This window comes from Scomber scombrus, chromosome 13 (genome assembly GCF_963691925.1).
Source record: "Scomber scombrus chromosome 13, fScoSco1.1, whole genome shotgun sequence".
Lineage (NCBI taxonomy): Eukaryota > Metazoa > Chordata > Actinopteri > Scombriformes > Scombridae > Scomber > Scomber scombrus.
Window position 1 is genome coordinate 14,087,202 of NC_084982.1, and position 17,929 is coordinate 14,105,130.

Genomic DNA, 17,929 nt, shown 5'->3' on the forward strand with positions numbered 1-17,929 from the left:
TCATGTTTTTATAGACAGAAAATAAAAAATCACATCACATCAAATGTCAGTTTACAGTTTGACTAGTAGATGCCTTAACTGTTAATGTTTACAAGAAAAAGAAAATAAATAAGTTAAAAAAAAAAAAAAAAAAAAAAAATATATATATATATATATATATATATATATATATATATATACATAATACAAGATAATTAAATATAAAAAATATGTAATACGTGTAAGATAAAGTCTGAGTGTCACCACAGAGAGCAAGTCTAAATAAATAGTTTTTAAAAAATCAACGACACAGGCTAAGAAAAACAACAACCCAGAAGGCTACCATATGATATAATGCTGTCACAACATGTGTAACTGTACATTACGTAGGCTGAGAACAATTACCATTGTGTTTGTCACTGTAAGGTAACAAAGCAGCCAGTTCAGGAATAGTTTGCTTTATTGCTTTATTATAGCAGCAGGACCATGCTCTGTGTCTATGCATCTTTTCATGGTGTGTAATTGACACTTACATGTCAACCTCTAATCATATCATAAAACGTGATTGTTTATTCAAGGATCTGTGAGTATTTTTTCAAAAAATCAGATCCCGGCTTTTAGTTTTTACTCTGGAAAATTGCCAGCCACCAGTGACGTGCTTCATTTTGTTGATGAAATGATAACTAGTTAGTGTAATTATGATAAATAAATTTGTCTTCTACTGAAAATTAAATGTTTTCAATAACTGTATATTCTTTTAAGGACAGTAGATGGCGCTTCAATACCACAATGAGAATGCTGGTATAGCCCTATATGAAATGGGATAATGTCATTGTTTCATAAGAAAATATAAGTTTAAAACCACAAGTCAGATCAAGGATCTATCAAAAACATTATCTTTATGCCAAAAGGAAGCTTATATTATTCTAAATGTGATAGTGTTATATTTTTGAAAAAAAGTTAATTTACATCCTAATGTTCAGAACAATGCGCTGAACTGCTGAACCAAGTTTTTTTTTCTTTACTAATATTTTCACTGATTTTACTATAAAAGCAGCCTGCTTTGTGTCTGTTAAATTGCACTTTCCCAGCCTAACAGATTTTTCCTGTCTTGTTTCGGTACGTGAGTCATTTGCTTCCAAGTGTGTTGACATACTCAAGGAAGGTCAAACGTACATCTTGGACACATTTACTGCAGACCCCAACATCCTTACGGTTACATGGAGATCTTAAGTGGAAGTGAAGTGGCTGATGCTGTAGTGGGTAATGGTAACAGAAAAAAGCAGCATCTCTGTGTCATGTAAACATAAAGCAGTAAGTCCTGGTAATTTCGATTAATAATGTGTGAATGTGCTTGCCGGTCGCACACACTTTGAGAGACGATTTTACGTTTTTATTAGTCCCACATCCTCAGCACTAATGATTGTCTATACAGTAATTTCATTTCCTGCTCTAGCTCTTTATTCCTCAGTCTCCATTTTAAGAAGATTGAAAGGGGATTGAGGGGTGGGGGGGCCTAACAATTGCTAATGGCAACTGATCTGAACTGCAGATAGAACAAATGCTTTGGCTCTGTGGCTCATTAGCCCACCATCAAACACAGTCAATTGTCCTGGGAATGAGAGGAAGAAGGACATACATTGGCTTGTAATTTGGTTATGAGTGTGATAGTGCCTGAGGAGAGCTTGTCAGTATGGTAGCTTTGGAGCCCCTTAGCTTGTAGAAAATGGATGTTCAAACCACAAGAAAAACCCAGTGACTAATGCACTAAGGACAGAACCACTTACTGAGGGACTTACTGACTATAACAAGAGTGGGAGTCTAAAGGAAGTGACTGAGACTAATGCAAACACATTACTGCAGTCACAGACACTGTCAGTTGAGATCAGGTTGCACTAACTGCACTGCACACCTCTGTAGTCACCCTTTTAATTAATATACAAAAGTACAGACCAGACCTGCCTGCAGTAATTGAACAGGCCTGTCCCTATTTGTGATGTGAGGAAAGCACTTGGCCTGGGGTCGGGCGTCGGTCTTTAGTAAAGTCCTCTCTCAGAGTCTTTAATTAGACTGGACTATCCCCACCTCCCCCAGAATAAGCCCTCTTTGTTGTCTCTGGTGGAAGCAGGTGTATTCAGACACCCCTACCCCCTTTACAAACTCATCGCCTGGAAATACAGTTCAGCTTACTTGGTATAGCTGATGTTAAAAGAGGAGTCCACAGATTTTTAAAAGGTCTATGAAAAATGGTTTACACATGACAAATTTACAAAAAGCTTTCTATTCAAAATTACAGTGTACCTCTCATTCACCTCATGCAGTCACACAAGGATGGTTCAGTGCAAGGTGCTCGCCTGGCGATAGGGATCAGTTGGGGTTCAGTATTTTGCTCAAGGACACTTCAACATGTGGACAGGATTAGCTGGGGACCCAACCTCCAACCTGGCAATCGAATGACAAATTGCTCTTCCTCGGGAGCCATCGCTGCCCCAGTTGTACAAAAATGGCTATAAAATATCTTCTGTGGCCCTGAAGTCTAAAAACATAACCCTAATGATGTCAACTTTATAACACAAAACCTGTGCTAAAAACTGCTTAGAGAAAAAAATGAAGCCATTTGCCAGGCAGGGAAAATCAAATGAAAGACATTTGCAGTTGCATTATGGGAAGTGTAGGATCCAGTGTTTATGAAGCTCAACTGTAGGGTCTAGGGATGAAGTTAGTGTATATAAAGCATTATTTCTAAAAATCTGTCTCTAACAAGTCTCACAACTTTATGTAAGTTCTATAATAAATGACAGCAGTCTCCCTTTAAAGCAATGAAGCCCCTGATTGTTATAATCACCAAGGTGACTGTCCTGAACTGTTGAAATGTTGAAATCAGTAGTTGAAAGCGTACATTTACTCAAGTAATGTACTAAAATTCATTTTTGACATCCTTCCATTTAATGATACCAGTTCATATTTCTATTTCACTACATGATATTTTATGCTACAACACATATAACTACTGCTTACTTTGAAGATCAAAATGTAAATACAACTCCAATGCTCAGCTTATATAAAATATGATGCATTCATTGTTAAACCAAACGATACAACAAGATTTAAAATTTTCAGCGCCATGTTGACCCGCTAGAACATTAAATTGCTGCTTAAATTGTAATGCTATAGAGATAATAATTCACTAATATTACAGCTGCAACGATTTGTCAATTCATCGATTAGTCGACTGAAAATTTTAATTAATCAGCAATCATTTTGATAATTGAGTAATCGTTTAAATACTTTTTTCAAGCCAAAATGACAAATATTTAATGGCTATAGCTTCTAAAATGTGAGAATTTTAAGTTTTTCTGTGCCATACATGATTAAAAACTCAATATCTTTGGATGTTGGTGTGTTGATTGGATACAACAGGATATTTGAAGCCATTTCTTTGAAGAATCGCATTAAGCTTTAAGACATTATAACAGTCATCTCTCTCTATTTTCTGAAATTTTATAGACAAAAGCATTAACCGATTTTGAAAATAACAGCAGCCCTAACTAGAATGACACTTTGTCAGGAACTGTTTTACTGCTAATACTAATGTACTTCTACTTAATTAAAATTAGGAATGCAGGACTTTTACTTGTAAAGGAGTATTTTTATATTTTGGTATTGGTATATTTACATCAGTACAAGGTCTCAGTACTTCTTCCACCACTGACTAATATAGGTGAAGTGCAGTTTCACCAATGACTTTGCCAACTCAGAGCATACTGATAGGTGAAGCTCATTGCTCAGTGATGTCACAGCGAAGGGTAAATCTGAACCATGTTTGTGGATAACATAGTTGAATCATATGGTATGAGACAGCATTGCAGAATTCCCCGCAGGTCTCCATATCAGTCCTTGGTTCAGGATACTATGAAGAATGTGCCCCCTCTGTTTTCTCAGGCTCTGAATGGCCATTGAGTCACTGCTGGTCTCATTTAGACTAATACTCTGGACTCTGAAAGAAAACTGTTCTCAGAAACGACACAATAAACAATAAAATCTCAGTAACATGACAAATGTCCATTGGTATGTTTGCATTTTATGACAGATTTAACTCTGCAGTTGGTTGCACCCCTGGTATAAGTTTTCAGGTTTCTGAAAGTGAGCCAAAGATGGGAACAGATAGGAAGCATAAGACAATCTTATTGTGGGAGCATTGAAATATGAAGCTCTATAAACAAACAGGAAGTTGACAGTGTGGGGGAGCATGGGAAGTGTGTGAGCTGGCCCTCGTTCTTCAGCCTCAAGGAAGGTACGGTATGCATTTGGGCTGTAAGGGTGCAGGATGAGGAGGAATGTTTGTGGTGAGATATATTGTGAAATCCTGCTGCTTGGACTCCAGTTTAATTCCATTGACCCAGGGAGGTCCATTATGGCAGATGCAGAGATTTAACCCACACTAATCACTGTGATGAATGTCTTTCTTCCGTCCTCTCCCCCATATTTTCTTGTATGTTTACTGTGAATACATAAGTGTTCTCAGTTTATTTGAAGCTATGTTCCTGCAAGCAGAAGGAGACTAGAAATGGCAAATTTGGATGATTGGTATAGGTCCAATACTACAGTCCATACTGATGAAATGTCTTGACAGGTCTTGATTTCCAGAAAAACCTTGTACTGACACTCATGAAGCTTTGTGACCCCTGACTTTTATAGCAATCTTTTTTTAGTTATCCAGTGATATATTTTTTACATTTTCTAGATGGACTGTGACACAATTTACTACAGACACTCATGGTGCCAAGTTATTTTATTCATTGTAGACCTATTTGTTAGATTCTCTTTATTGTTGTTGATATCTTTGCTTTCTTCTTTCCAAACTATTGCCTTTATTGTATTAAAATGTCTTAATTAAATAGGCGTACAGCATAAAAAAAAGATGTATGAACCACAAGTCTCTCTCTCAAGTATTGAGAGTTTTCATAAAAAGGTGGTTTAAAATATTTTTGATTAGATGAGATTTATATTTTTTGATGGCATTGTTGGCATTGTTTTAGAAAAAACAAACACTGAAGAAAGTAATAATATTTGATCGAAAACAAACTATAACTATAATTGAATCCACTGAATCGTTATCTCTTACAGGATATATTTTTCCCATCATCTTGTACCTTTATCATAAGAACCACAGAGAGACTGCTGACATAGGTGTGAGTAATGCTTTCAATTGGAGACCTGCTGGCTCTGTGGTGCTCCAGGATCAGCCGCATAATCTAATAAATGCGGCACCAGGGTTTGTCATTCACCATATTTACACAGTAATGTGACACTGCCAGTGAGAGTGATCCGATGTAGATTGAATCACCTTTGTTTAATGATATTGACAGATGTTCCATTTTTATCACAATGTTCCTGCTCTCCTCTTGTCATCTATCACATTCCATATAATCAGTTTTCTTTTTTTTTTAACCCTGTCCCTCCCTCTTTGTTTGCTTTGTCGCCTTGGTGTGTCCAATGCAATCCACTGCTCCCCTGACACAGCAGTGCCCATCCTGTAAGACGAATAAGCAACTCCCACATCAATTTCATTAGTAAAATCCAACAATAACATTCATGACATCATTACTCTCATTTACATGAATGACTGGAGTAATGTTATAATGTGTAGCGTTTACTACTCATAAAATTCATTATCATATAATTGTATGTGTTTATACTTTATTTACCATTTTATGTAATTACATTTTTATATTAATATAAAATAATAAAACACAAGATGGCATATTACAGTAAAAAAGAACAAAACAAATCTGAGCAAATAGAATTAGCTACAACTAAGGTGATAAAAAACTATAAACTGCAGAGACATAAACTAAAAAGGAGGGCACCATGTGTCAATAAATACCACATAAATGGGTATGGTCTATCTACTCAACATCTTTAGGACATGTATCACATGTCTGTTCCTCCTCTGATGTTCTTCTTGAAGTTTCTCACTTTTTTTCCATTTTTTGTTAATTTTTCAAAGTCTCCAAAGACTTTACTTGGCGATTATAATATTATGATATAGCTTGTTAACAGGTTTTCAGATCAACTGGTTCATTGCAATGCATATCAACTATCATTTTCATCAATATTACAAGGTCTGGCAGTCTCAAGTTGTCTGGATGTTCAGTATTTGGACAGTTTCACACTGTTTTCACTGCCTTTAAGCATAAATAATTGAAACAAGCAGCTCATACCGTGATACTGTTGTGAAGGAGGATCAATAGTTGTGCTTGCTGTACAGCTGGCACTCAGAATTCAGGCAATCCATGGTTGGGTGCTTTTTATATAATCAAACATCCTCCAGTTACGTGATTATCATGGTCCGGTAATGACTAACAGCTCAGGGCTGCAGAGCGACTAATCAAACAGTCACTCCCAGTCAGTGGGACCTCCATCACATGTGCTCAAACCAGACTTACCCATTATTTGACATGAGGCTGCAAAAGGGTCCTTCACTTGACCTGAATGACTTTGCCTGAGGTCTTGTCTGCCAATAGAGGGGTAAACACAGACTCTCTGTCTCCATTAGCCCTATAAATACACTATTCTTCATGTCATGCTCTATTTTCACACTTAATCAGACATTTATTTGAAAGAGCCAGTAGATTGATCTGAAATGGTCACATGACCCTTGCTTGTTAGGAGGAGTGCATCAAAAAACAATCTTTTATGCACAAGGTTTATCAGGTTTATCAGGTTTATCTGTCGGTGCCGCTGCATGTGTGGCCGCAGAGACCATTTCTGAAGCCACACTTTTTTTCACAAATGGTCCACATGCTGTAAGAGTCGGATGTGGGGGAAAAGATTGTATAGTAGATCTGTATGTGTGCTGCCTTGAGAGTTTTTAACAGCTTGTAAAATGCAACACTTTGAGGTCTTAAAAACATTTTTGTTGCTACGATGCTATATTTATCCTCAGTCCTTCCCACCTCTTGTGATTTTCTCTGACATGGGGAGAATGAGAGTTGCCACTTGCCTTGATCACTATTGTAGCATGAAGGACTGATAATAGTTGTCCATTATGTAAACAAATCTGATAGTATTTTTCAATTTAGCACTTAACACATACACTTAGGACTGAGCACTATATCAGCCTTGCAGACCCGACACTCAGCTGATCATTTCGTCAGTCTGTGGTATGGCTTGTGTCTCCATCAGTAGTCACACTGGAATGCAGGGTCAGAGATCTGTTTTTTCAAATGTAATTGAAAACCTTTAAGGCAAAAATAAACCATGACATGTGCACTTATGCAAATACTTATCTGACACTGACAGCCATATGCTGCAAAGCCTATAGATAAGTTATCATTGGAGGTAATTTAAGTTGTATGGCCACATTTGTTCCACTTTTATTATTGTTACTAGTGCAGGTTATTTATTTCATAGTTTAAACTGTTAACTATAAATGAATAGGACTCTAAACACAAGGTTATATAGTAGTATTGGCTCTTTATAATAATGCTATTGTCCTTCCTCTTGTGGAAGCAAAATTCAGATGTCGCCCTCTTCGCCATTTTCCTGCTGTGATGGTTCACCACCATTTTTAGATTATAAATCCGCTCCAAAACAAGAATAGACTTCAAAAGCTCACCTGCACAATTGTTCTCCTCAAAAGGACCAGCATATGTTGACTGGTTGAGACCATAGCAGTCTTATGACCCTCATCCCTTCCCCCAGTCCCTCTGGGAATCTTGATGACCAAATGGATGTTTTGTTCTTGTCCTCTTTGTCCTCTCAGGTAGAGTGAAAGAAAGCTTTGCTCTTACACACAATCTACTCCCTGCCTGTCAACTTGCCACAGTGTCAGATTGAGGGCATTGTTTGGTTTTGGCAAATGTGTAATGGGTAATGCTTAGTCGGTGCAACGCTTGAATATACTCAGCAATCAACCCTGTCATCAACCAATTTTCAGAGTTAAATAATTTGGGACATAAAGTCAACTGTTCCTTCACAATACTAAAGATGTATGCAATCCTTGATACAGCACAATGTGGCCAAACTGATAATGATATTGATATTTAGGAGTTAAAAATCTGATCATGATATAATGGCCTTTAATATTTTAAATATAAACATCAAACATAAAGAACAATATTCATTCCCTTAGATTTGTTTTGTATTTTATTGTGATCAACATTCACACTGACCAGGACATTTTGAAAAATAAAATCAGTTTACTCTGGTGAATGTAAGGGTCGGTTTATGCTCAGTCAGAACTAGCTTGTGCAACATGTTGAAACCAAGAGTGTTTATAGTTGGTCCAAAAAGCTTCAGAGTGAAAAGTCATCTGTCATAGAGACGGGAAGGACGTGATATTGTTTTAAAATATGGGATAATTATGCATATTTTCTGACTGTTGAGAATAAAAAAGAGAGCTAAAGAGAGAAGGTCAAACCGTGGCTCCTTTCTCACCTCCACACAGCTGGCCAATAAAGTGAATGTGAAAGTCAGACTGTTGGTTTTGCAAAGTTGCAAAAATGGTACACAGCCTCCTCTAATGTAATGCTGGAAAGGTGTTGGGGGGGGCGCAGTTTCTATAGATATTCAACCATCCGATCAGCACGTCAGATGCAGTATACTGTTTCCTTAATGGTGTTGCTATTTCTATATGACCTCAAACCTAGTTTGGCATTTCTGTACTGCAATTTCTACCTATCAGCTTTCATTTAAAACACTTTCGATATATAAAGCTCATATCTGCCAATATCAATATCAGCCTTTCTGATTCATCGGCTTAGCTCTACTGCACAGTGCCACTCACAAATACTTCAACTTCAACAAGCACACAGTAGATATTTTGATACTAAACTGTGGTCTTTGTTGTGTTGAGTGTAACTTTAAGTGCTTGTGGTGGAACAAAACATTCAATACAACTAAATGAAGAAACAAAATGTGATGTGGATAGCACTAAAACTGAGATTTACTTCTAATTGCCTTTATAAACTGTATAAATCTGATAAAGTTTTAGACATGCTTTTTGAATAATGTGCCCTAAATGCCCATTTGTTCCATCACTGATGTAAATGAAATATAACTATATGGTGCTGCTCTATATCTGTCAAAGGTAAAGGAAGGACATGGCTTTAAAAAAGGATGATTTGTCCAGACGTGAATCACAGAGGAGAACTTTTCTTATTTGTTACTATGCATTTAAATGGAGTAATTAACATGCAATGATTGATCTGTGTAGCACTGGAGACAATCAGAACAGCTGGTGGTCTGTTATGGATGTGGAGGACAAACTCTCCAGCCAAAAGGTTTCTGAGTCGTATAGCTGAGTCACTGGCACAGAGATTGCTGAAGTTTAATTCTGTTAAAGACCTTACAGGAACAAAAACAATGATTGGGCTGTTCTTATGAAAGCTGCTCCTTATCTTATAATCGGGAATTACTGATTCACCAAAACAAGCTGCCCGCATTTGTGCCAAGGGAAACCTGTAAAGGGCAACATCATTGCAAGAAAGAGCTGGAACTTCTACATACTATCTACATAATACATAACTATCTACATACATCACGACCACCTTAAACTATTACATAATACTTCTTCATCTATAATTGATACATTCAAGAGATTAAGCACAATTTGGAGGTTGTCCTTTGGTCTATAACAATCCAATTTAGATGTTTGTCCCTTTATGTTTACTGATAGTATACATTTAAGGGGTGTTTAAGGTATTTAATGAGGTGTTCCAGGTATAAACAAATGTGCTTTATGTACAGGGTTCATTAAAGGAAAATAAACCTCTCACAATGCCAATAAAGTCCACTTAATTGATTTCAAATATAATAGCCTAGAATATACAAGAGTATCAAAATGCGTCATTCACCTTTGCAGCACCCAAAATCTTAAATCATGATAAGTCCCACTATATTTGAAAGTAAAAATACTTTTATGGATTTTCTGTGTCATAATAGTGGTCAGACAGGAGGATGACGTGTAACAAAGCCACCAGCAGCCTACTTTAGTAGCCTGATTCATTATCAAATGCATTTCAGAGAGAATGCATTTATTAGCTGCCATACAGTCAACATTGATTACATAACAGACTGCACACAGTTTACCAGACTGGATCTCTTGCATGTCTTTCACATATAGATTATCTTGACTTTGTCTGTCTATAGTTAAACTCAGGTCATAACTGGGTCCCTGAGCTTACTGGCATAAAAGTCACAGATTAAAAGGCTAGTGCTTTTCCTCTTGTTCCTCGTAAATGAAAGTACAAGCTTAAAAGACTGCCAGTAATATTCTATCTGGTAAGTTTGGGGAAACTGTACAATAACAATGCATGGCTGGGTCTTTTCAGGTCAGTTTGCCAGCTTGCACAAAATAATCCACATGCCCCAAGCGGATATTTCAAGCTCCTGAGCACCATGCAAATTCTCTGCTCTCACTATGTGGAGCAGTAGGTAATTATTATTCCTGGTGCTGTTATTTCTGATAAATGGTTAAGACTCTAACCTCATACTGAACCTTTGTTGTATTTCCCTTTTCTCTACTGTTTCCTGTCTCTCTGCATTTGAATCAAATATAAACTTAAGCATTGATGACAATATTCTCTACTCATTAAGAAAGAAAGTATAGGAAATAAAGATTCACAAGTAATGAAAAAACAATGAAACCATCATGTGTAATATTTCATTACAAAACCAAAAGCAAAAAATTTAACAAACAGACACACTCTTCTAAAGGTAATACAAAATAAATGATTAGGATTAAAAAAAAAACAGTGATCTAATTGTGTTTGCCACAGTAATGAATGGAGACTAGTCAGTGTGCAGAGAATGTTGACAGTTTCTAATCTGAAATACATCCTACAAATATTCATAATTTTGTCATTTATACTTGCTTTAAAGCTGTGGGAAATTATTTTTGAACACTAGGGGGCATACTCTAGAGTCCAAAATTTTAATGATAAATCGCCTTCTGAAGGTGTTCACAGATTGAACGCCAAGAATAAAATCAATGTAAAAACACAACAAACAGATGGCAATAGACCCTCTCACAGAAGACATTTATGAGTCAAAGCAGGAAAAGCACAGGTGTAGATAATGACATAAATGATGGCATAAGCGTTCACCTAATGTAATTAATTAATGTTATAAATTCCTCCTGTGAATTTTCTGCTTTGAAAAATTAAAATTTTGGGAGATACAGGAGGTAAATAATAAAAATGAGTGAGTTAGCTATTTGTAAGTGGGTGTGGCACTACATGAGACTCACACAGTTGTTGTCTTCTCACTAGTTAGTTTATAGGCTACAGGTAGGCTACTCAATAAATATACTCGAGTGTTAGCAGCATGGGAATGAATAATCTACCCAGATAAGGGGTATTGATTGAATCTTTTTTGAAAACAGAAACAGTAGATCAACCAGTACAGAAGAATTTGTGATAATTCACTTGAAGAATATAATGCAAGAGGTGAAAACTCCAAACCAAGCAGACTGCAACTAGTCACTCATTATCCATGTCTTATTTCTCCTAACACAGTATGTAACCAAATGAAATATTCTAAAAATGGAAAATATTTTTTAAGTCAGAAAACATCTGATCAAATTTCAAGATGGGGCATTTGATGCCAATATTTGGGTACTTCACAGTTTTCAATAGCCTATTTGGTGCTAAAGACACAATTTGGTCAGTAGTCAAGTATTAAAAGTTTCCCTGCACTTAAAATGTGCTTTGATAAATGTTACTTGGAGTCATGTTTTCTGCTAAAGGGTGAAAGTTTCTCTCCATTCCCCTTAAATCTGACCTCATACCATATGATTTCTAAAATCACAGAAGGCAGTCGTGGTCCAGTATGTAACTTATACAAGTGTGACAAATAGATTTGGGGCCTCCAGTGTACATACACTGATAATGATAGAAGACTGTACAGTGAAGAAGACATCTTTTGTCCAGCATTACATCTAGTATATGTAGTGGGTGAGGTTTGGGATGGTGGGAGACCTCATTGTTTAATTTATTATCATTATTATCATTATTATTATGTATTTATTACTTTGTTCAATTTTTGTTAAATTTGTTAAATTTCATGTTTTGTAAACGAGATGGTGCATCTTTTGTGTTTATCCTCTTGTTAAAATGTTAAAGGTAAAGGTAAATTACACCTTTGAAATGAAAAAAATATTTGCATTTCCATAGATTCTTGATTTTACATTGAGCCAAAAAGAATAGCTCTCATTCAAAAATGTGTTTAGCATGGTAAAACCACCCATACAGGCACAAGTCATTATCCCAAGTAGAATAATCTTTTAAAACAGGTGCATATACATTAAAGTAGGCCTACAATATACAGTTTGTATGGTCAGACCAATGAGCCAGTCTCCCAGAACCTGGTGTATTTATCACAAATGTCCACATTACAGAGTAGGGTACAGTATTTATTTACATATATTATTTTACACAGATTTTAGTCCTATGTGCTTTTCTAAAGTGTTGAAAATCACAGGATGAAGCTCGCACACGTCCTTTCAGCTCATTAGACTCTTTGTGGACACAAAAGAGGGCGTATGCTGCAGGAGGTCTGTGGCCCTGCAGGCTCCGCCTCTCTGCATAATGTGCCGGCTCCATAGAAATCAAATGGCCAGACAGCAGAGACTCACAACGGCAGCACAGCGGCTTCCCGGGACACTGAGCCAGCAGCACAGACAACAACTACTCTGAAGTGCCCGAAAACAGGACTGCAAACATGCCTTGTTTCTGACCTGTTCTGTCTTTTGAGCTAAGAGACGAAAACAAGGAACTTTTTAAAAAATTACTCTGTAGGAAGCGGATGGAAATAATTTGGGAATACAGCTTCCTCTCCTCCACTGTGGTACCCTGAACTCAGACTACAAAGGGACGTGAGGTCGGGCACTGTTTAAAATGGAAACATTCTTTTTAGAGGTAAGTTAGCCTCATGTTTCTACACGCACACACACAAAATTAGCACAGGCTATTATCTAAAAGCGGTATAAATTCCAGTGTGAGTTTTAAATTATAACTGGGATCGCGGCGGGTCTTTTGTTTAGTGTCAGCATGTTGTTGTACTACGCGTCACACTGACTTCAGACCAGCTACAGTTATGCCTCTCATGTGCTCCATAGCTTATTAAAAGCACCACTTTTTCATATCTACTTTTCTGTGTTCGTAGTCTGTTTATGCCTTCTCATACCCCAGACTATCAGGGTTGTGCCTCTCTGTACTGGGCTGGTCTTACAGGATGCAGCTGTACTGGGACCTTGATACATGGGAACTTTAATACATTTAAAGATCTCTCCTCCTTTGACGAACAGAGACAGACTGGACTCAGGACAGCACTACCATTCTTTAGGTGTTTCTCCTCTTCTGTAGTTTTTATTAGTGGCAGAGAGTCCAGCAGTAACTGCCTGTTGAGGCTGGATGTGTCATCTCTAAATCAGCCCAGACTCACACACAGACTAGGAAGAGACAGGCTGTAGTTCAGACTTGTCATATACCTCTGACTCAGACTGGGACTCGCAGAAAGAGAGACAGAGTGTGTGACTGAGATGAATCCTCCTATCAGAGGCCCTCTATTCACCTCTGGTACCTCTGTTAACAGCATCAGCAGTGTCGTCCCTTCAGGGATGTGATGTGACTCCCAGTGTATAGTTTCAATATGCTCTTTATTCTCAACAGTGTTGAAAGTTGTAACTCATTCATATCATTATCATCACCATTATCATTATTTTTCCTTTCTTGAATTTATATTTACCTGACATCATGCTGTGACTTAGATTTAGATTGATTATACGAATACATATACTCTACTAGAGGTCGTCCAATCTGACTAGGAACGGTTTGACCAAATCTATGTTAAACATCATGGAAAAGTCTCTTTACTTAGTAATCTAGGTTTGTTTTAATTTAAAGGAAATGATCTGGTCAGACTGAGCTATTTCTTTCATCTCTTTGGTGACTTCAGTTATATGATAAAGGCATCAGACTTCGAAAGCTCATACAGATGAAACCATGTTGACCTGCATTGACTTTTAATATTCTGCTGTATAAACAGTGAACAGATTGAGCTGAACTCAATTTTGGTTCATGATCTGATTTTATTAGATGGATATTCTGTGCAGAGGACGGATATGATTTCAGCTGAGAGAACACATATAATTCGGTTTGCGTCCTTTATCCTGTACAAATTGTGAGGGATTTCCCTCAAAGATTTATTTGACTTTATCCAGGTTTTCTTTTTTATTAATTTATCTAATATGGTTAGGTAGTAGATTGCTTTTTATCCTGTAGTATAACCAGCTGCACTGATCCATGTATATATACCAACACTTTATCTGGATCTAATTTCTAAATGTAATGTCCTCATTCAAAGTATTTCGTGTCAGTCAGCATTTCAGTTATGTGCAGTCCCTCTCCAAGCTACACTTTGGGCCTGTTATTTATATGCATGTGTATGTGTGCATATGTGTGTGTATATATATATATATATATATTTATATATATGTATACACACACATAATTGAATATATTAAATCGATTAAATATAGAACAAATCCATGATCATGTTTGAAGCTGTAGATTTTTGTTTTTGTCAGAGAATAGTTTATAGTTATTGAAGTAGTATAGTCATTGAGTGTGACATAAACTAGCTTTTAATGAGCCAAAAATTGGAGAAATTTGCAGTGAAGCAGTGACAGCAACAACCATCACTGATACACAGTGATGGTTGTTGCTGTCATCTAATTGAATGAACTGTCCTGGGTTTTTTAAATGACTTTTGGGTTATGAAAAGAATCCAACATCCTCAACAACATAGTGCTACCAGTGTGGATTTAATTAAGCAGGGATACTGGAAGTGAACTAAGACGTGGAATAAACTGAGCAAACTCGGCAGAAACAAGTGCAGCAGGATATATCTTTGGCGTGATTCATTACAGTGCCTTCACTGAATCCGCCCTTGACAGCTAACATGATTTGGATGTCAGTGTATAAATTATATGATCGCATTTGCAATCTGCTTTTAGATCTGAGAGGACGCAGATTCTTTTGCAGGTCAGGTTCACTTAAATTAACTGTTTATCAAGTATCAAGACAATCTAATGTTTATCTAGAGTCAGCTTTCCCTTGCATTTCATCGTCCATGACAACAAAGGTGGCAACAGGGTTAGCAATAGTGGCAGGTACAGGGGTGTGTACTCAGAGGTTTATCCTGGAAGCCCATCCTGTCCGTCAGCATGGCCTTCCCTCTCAGGAGTTGACATAACACCATAAAACCCTCCGCATGTCTGTCTCAACTCCACACCCAATCCGTCCTCTGAATGGATGTGACCCACTAAACACACACAGATACTGGGAGCGTGTCGGGGATCTTGTCAGTGCCTGCTAACTTCTGCTGTAGCTATTTGGTCATGCTAGACTTCACTGTATTAGGAAATATGGCGTGTGTGCGTGTGCGTGTCTGCGCTTCCCAGTTAATGTTTTTTAGCATAACAGAATCCCTTAGATATTTTATGCCTTTGTGAAACATCCTGTTGACGAAGTTGAATCACAGCTATGTGCATTTCTAAACTTGGTAATCGGTTCCTTTAAAGCAGCAGCTGCTACTCACTGTAAACCCACATGAAGACTTTTCCACACCAGTTAACTCCTTCCTAGCTGAGCCTTGCATTACACACCAAATTCCTTTCTTTCAAAGATAATCTGACAAGAGGGAATCCCAGATTCCCGACCCTGACCCCAGAAATTCCTGGTCATGGCCGCCTGTCATCCAAGCATTGTAGAGCAGTGGTGGCAAGGCTTTAGGTTTCACACCGTCACCACCACCCCACACACCCTCACACACACACACACAGACACATTCTCCCCATCCTGATGCATCCCTTGCAGCCCTATGTACTGTTTATGTTTAGCTCTTTGAGGCCAGAGCTGTGGATCGGCATGCTCGGTAAACATTCTGTAGTGAAATGGGTAACTTGAGAAAGGCCAACCTGCTTCTGAGCATGGACTATTTTTTTCTTGCAGTGGCAGGATCTTTTCTACCCAGTTGTCACTTCCTCCAGCTGCCACTTTAGAGAGCTGAGAAGCCATCTGAGATCCTCTCTCTTCACCTCCAGCCATGCAGATGGCTGATTTTAGTAGGGAAGGAAGTCAGGAAGTGAAGTTAGGATGTAAGGAAGAAAGGAAGGAAAGGTACAAAAATGGTTAATGGGTCTTGCATTCCTTTGAATCTGCTGCTGTCTTAATACGTAATTAAACTTAAAGAGGTTATTGTGTGTGCTTTACTGCATCAAACAGGAGATTCTTTTAAACAAAGTTGCTGAGATTGTTGTGTTTGGAAGTTGTGGTGAATTAACAGCGCTGACTGTTTCTGAACAAACAGAGGGAGGTTTCATTAAGGCAGCGGTTTATGTGTGCGTCAGCAGAACTCCTGCAGCTTGGGTACAGTCTGGAGGTGGTTTAATCTGTCACAAGAGCACTGGGACTAATTACCAACAGCCATTGTCTGACCACACGCCAAATAACATGGATAATCCTTGCTCATAATGACACAGATGCCTGGTGTGAAGACAGGTAGTTAAAGGTGCAGTGTGTAGGATTTAGCAGCATCTAGCGATGAGGTTGGAGATTGCAACAAGCTGAATATCTCCTCCCCTTCCCAGTGTGTAGGAGAACCTACGGTGTCCGCAGAACTTGTGAAAAAACATGAACAGCCCTTTTTAAAGCAAGTGTTTGGTTTGTCCATATTGGGCTACTGTAGAAACACGGCAGTGCAATATGGCGGGCTCCGTGGGAGAGGACCCACTCACTGTGTAGACATAAAGGGCTCATTATAAGGTAACAAAAACACATCAATTCTTACTTTCGGGTGTTTATGCACAAATTAATATATACTTATAAGTATTATATTCAATTTTTCACAAATCCATACCGATGGATGCCACTAAATTCTACAGACTGCACCTTTAAGGTTCGGAAACCTCAGCTCATAAAAAAAGTTGGAATTTGTTGAATTACGATTTTCTATTTTAACACCACAGACATTTTTCTACATTTTATTTTTTGCCTTGAAACTAGAATCTACTTTTAGCTTATAAATCAGTCTCTCCTTTTCACCTGGCTAGCTGTATTTACAAGGAATACAAACACATGAAACCTGACCCCAGTATATCATCAAGCTGACTGGGAATGGGAGCTTAGTGCTGTGATAACCCCCTGCTGACACCATGTTGTTGACTTTAGCTTCAGTCTGCTACATCACCAGGCTCTTCTGACAAAGGCCTCTGTGTTTGTGGTGATTAGAGGAGAAGAATACCTTTTTATCTTTCCACAGTTTGTTCATTAATAACAAATAATGCTGTGCAAGAGCTTGTTGTCCTGTCTATACATGACGATGAAGTGACGTAACAGTTTTATTCACGGAGTCTCTGTTGGTCTTACCTGCTTGTCCACACAAATTCCTTTAAAGCAATTGTTTGATATTTTTTCGGAAATACTTGTGTGATTGGATTGTCACTTTCTTTTTCTTGCTAAGAGTTAGGTGACAAGATCGTTACCTATGTCACCCTGTATGATAATTATGAAGTTACAAATAGCTGCTGGTAAGTCTGGAAACAATGGCAAGCTAGCTCATCTGTAGCATGTTATATATCACTTTATTTTTATCAGTGCAAAAACTGAACTGTAAAAACAAAAAGTTGTGGTTTTATGGACGAGACTATTTCTTGGCTGACTGTTGTAAATTCCTGCAACACTTTAATACTTTGATTATTGTACAAATTGAACAAATGAGATATAATTACTAAGCTAACAGGCTAATAATTAATTCAATTTAATAAAATTACTAAATTTGTCAGACTGAGCCGGGCTACTTGTTTTCCCCTTTTTTCCAGTCTTTATGCTGATTGGCTGCTGAGCTAAATGGCTGCTGGTGGAAACATATTTACTGTACTGTA

General features: G+C 37.6%; 1 protein-coding gene across 1 annotated transcript in view; it reads left to right on the plus strand.

Annotated features, from left to right (window-relative positions):
• The first annotated feature begins 12,780 nt into the window (after positions 1–12,780).
• The window catches only part of myo10l3 (myosin X, like 3), a 56,808-nt gene continuing 51,659 nt past the window's right edge, over positions 12,781–17,929 (plus strand). The window contains exon 1 of the mRNA XM_062432453.1: positions 12,781–12,902. Coding sequence (XP_062288437.1) covers positions 12,882–12,902 — 21 coding nt within the window. The 5' untranslated portion in view covers positions 12,781–12,881. The remainder of the gene's footprint in view (positions 12,903–17,929) is intronic.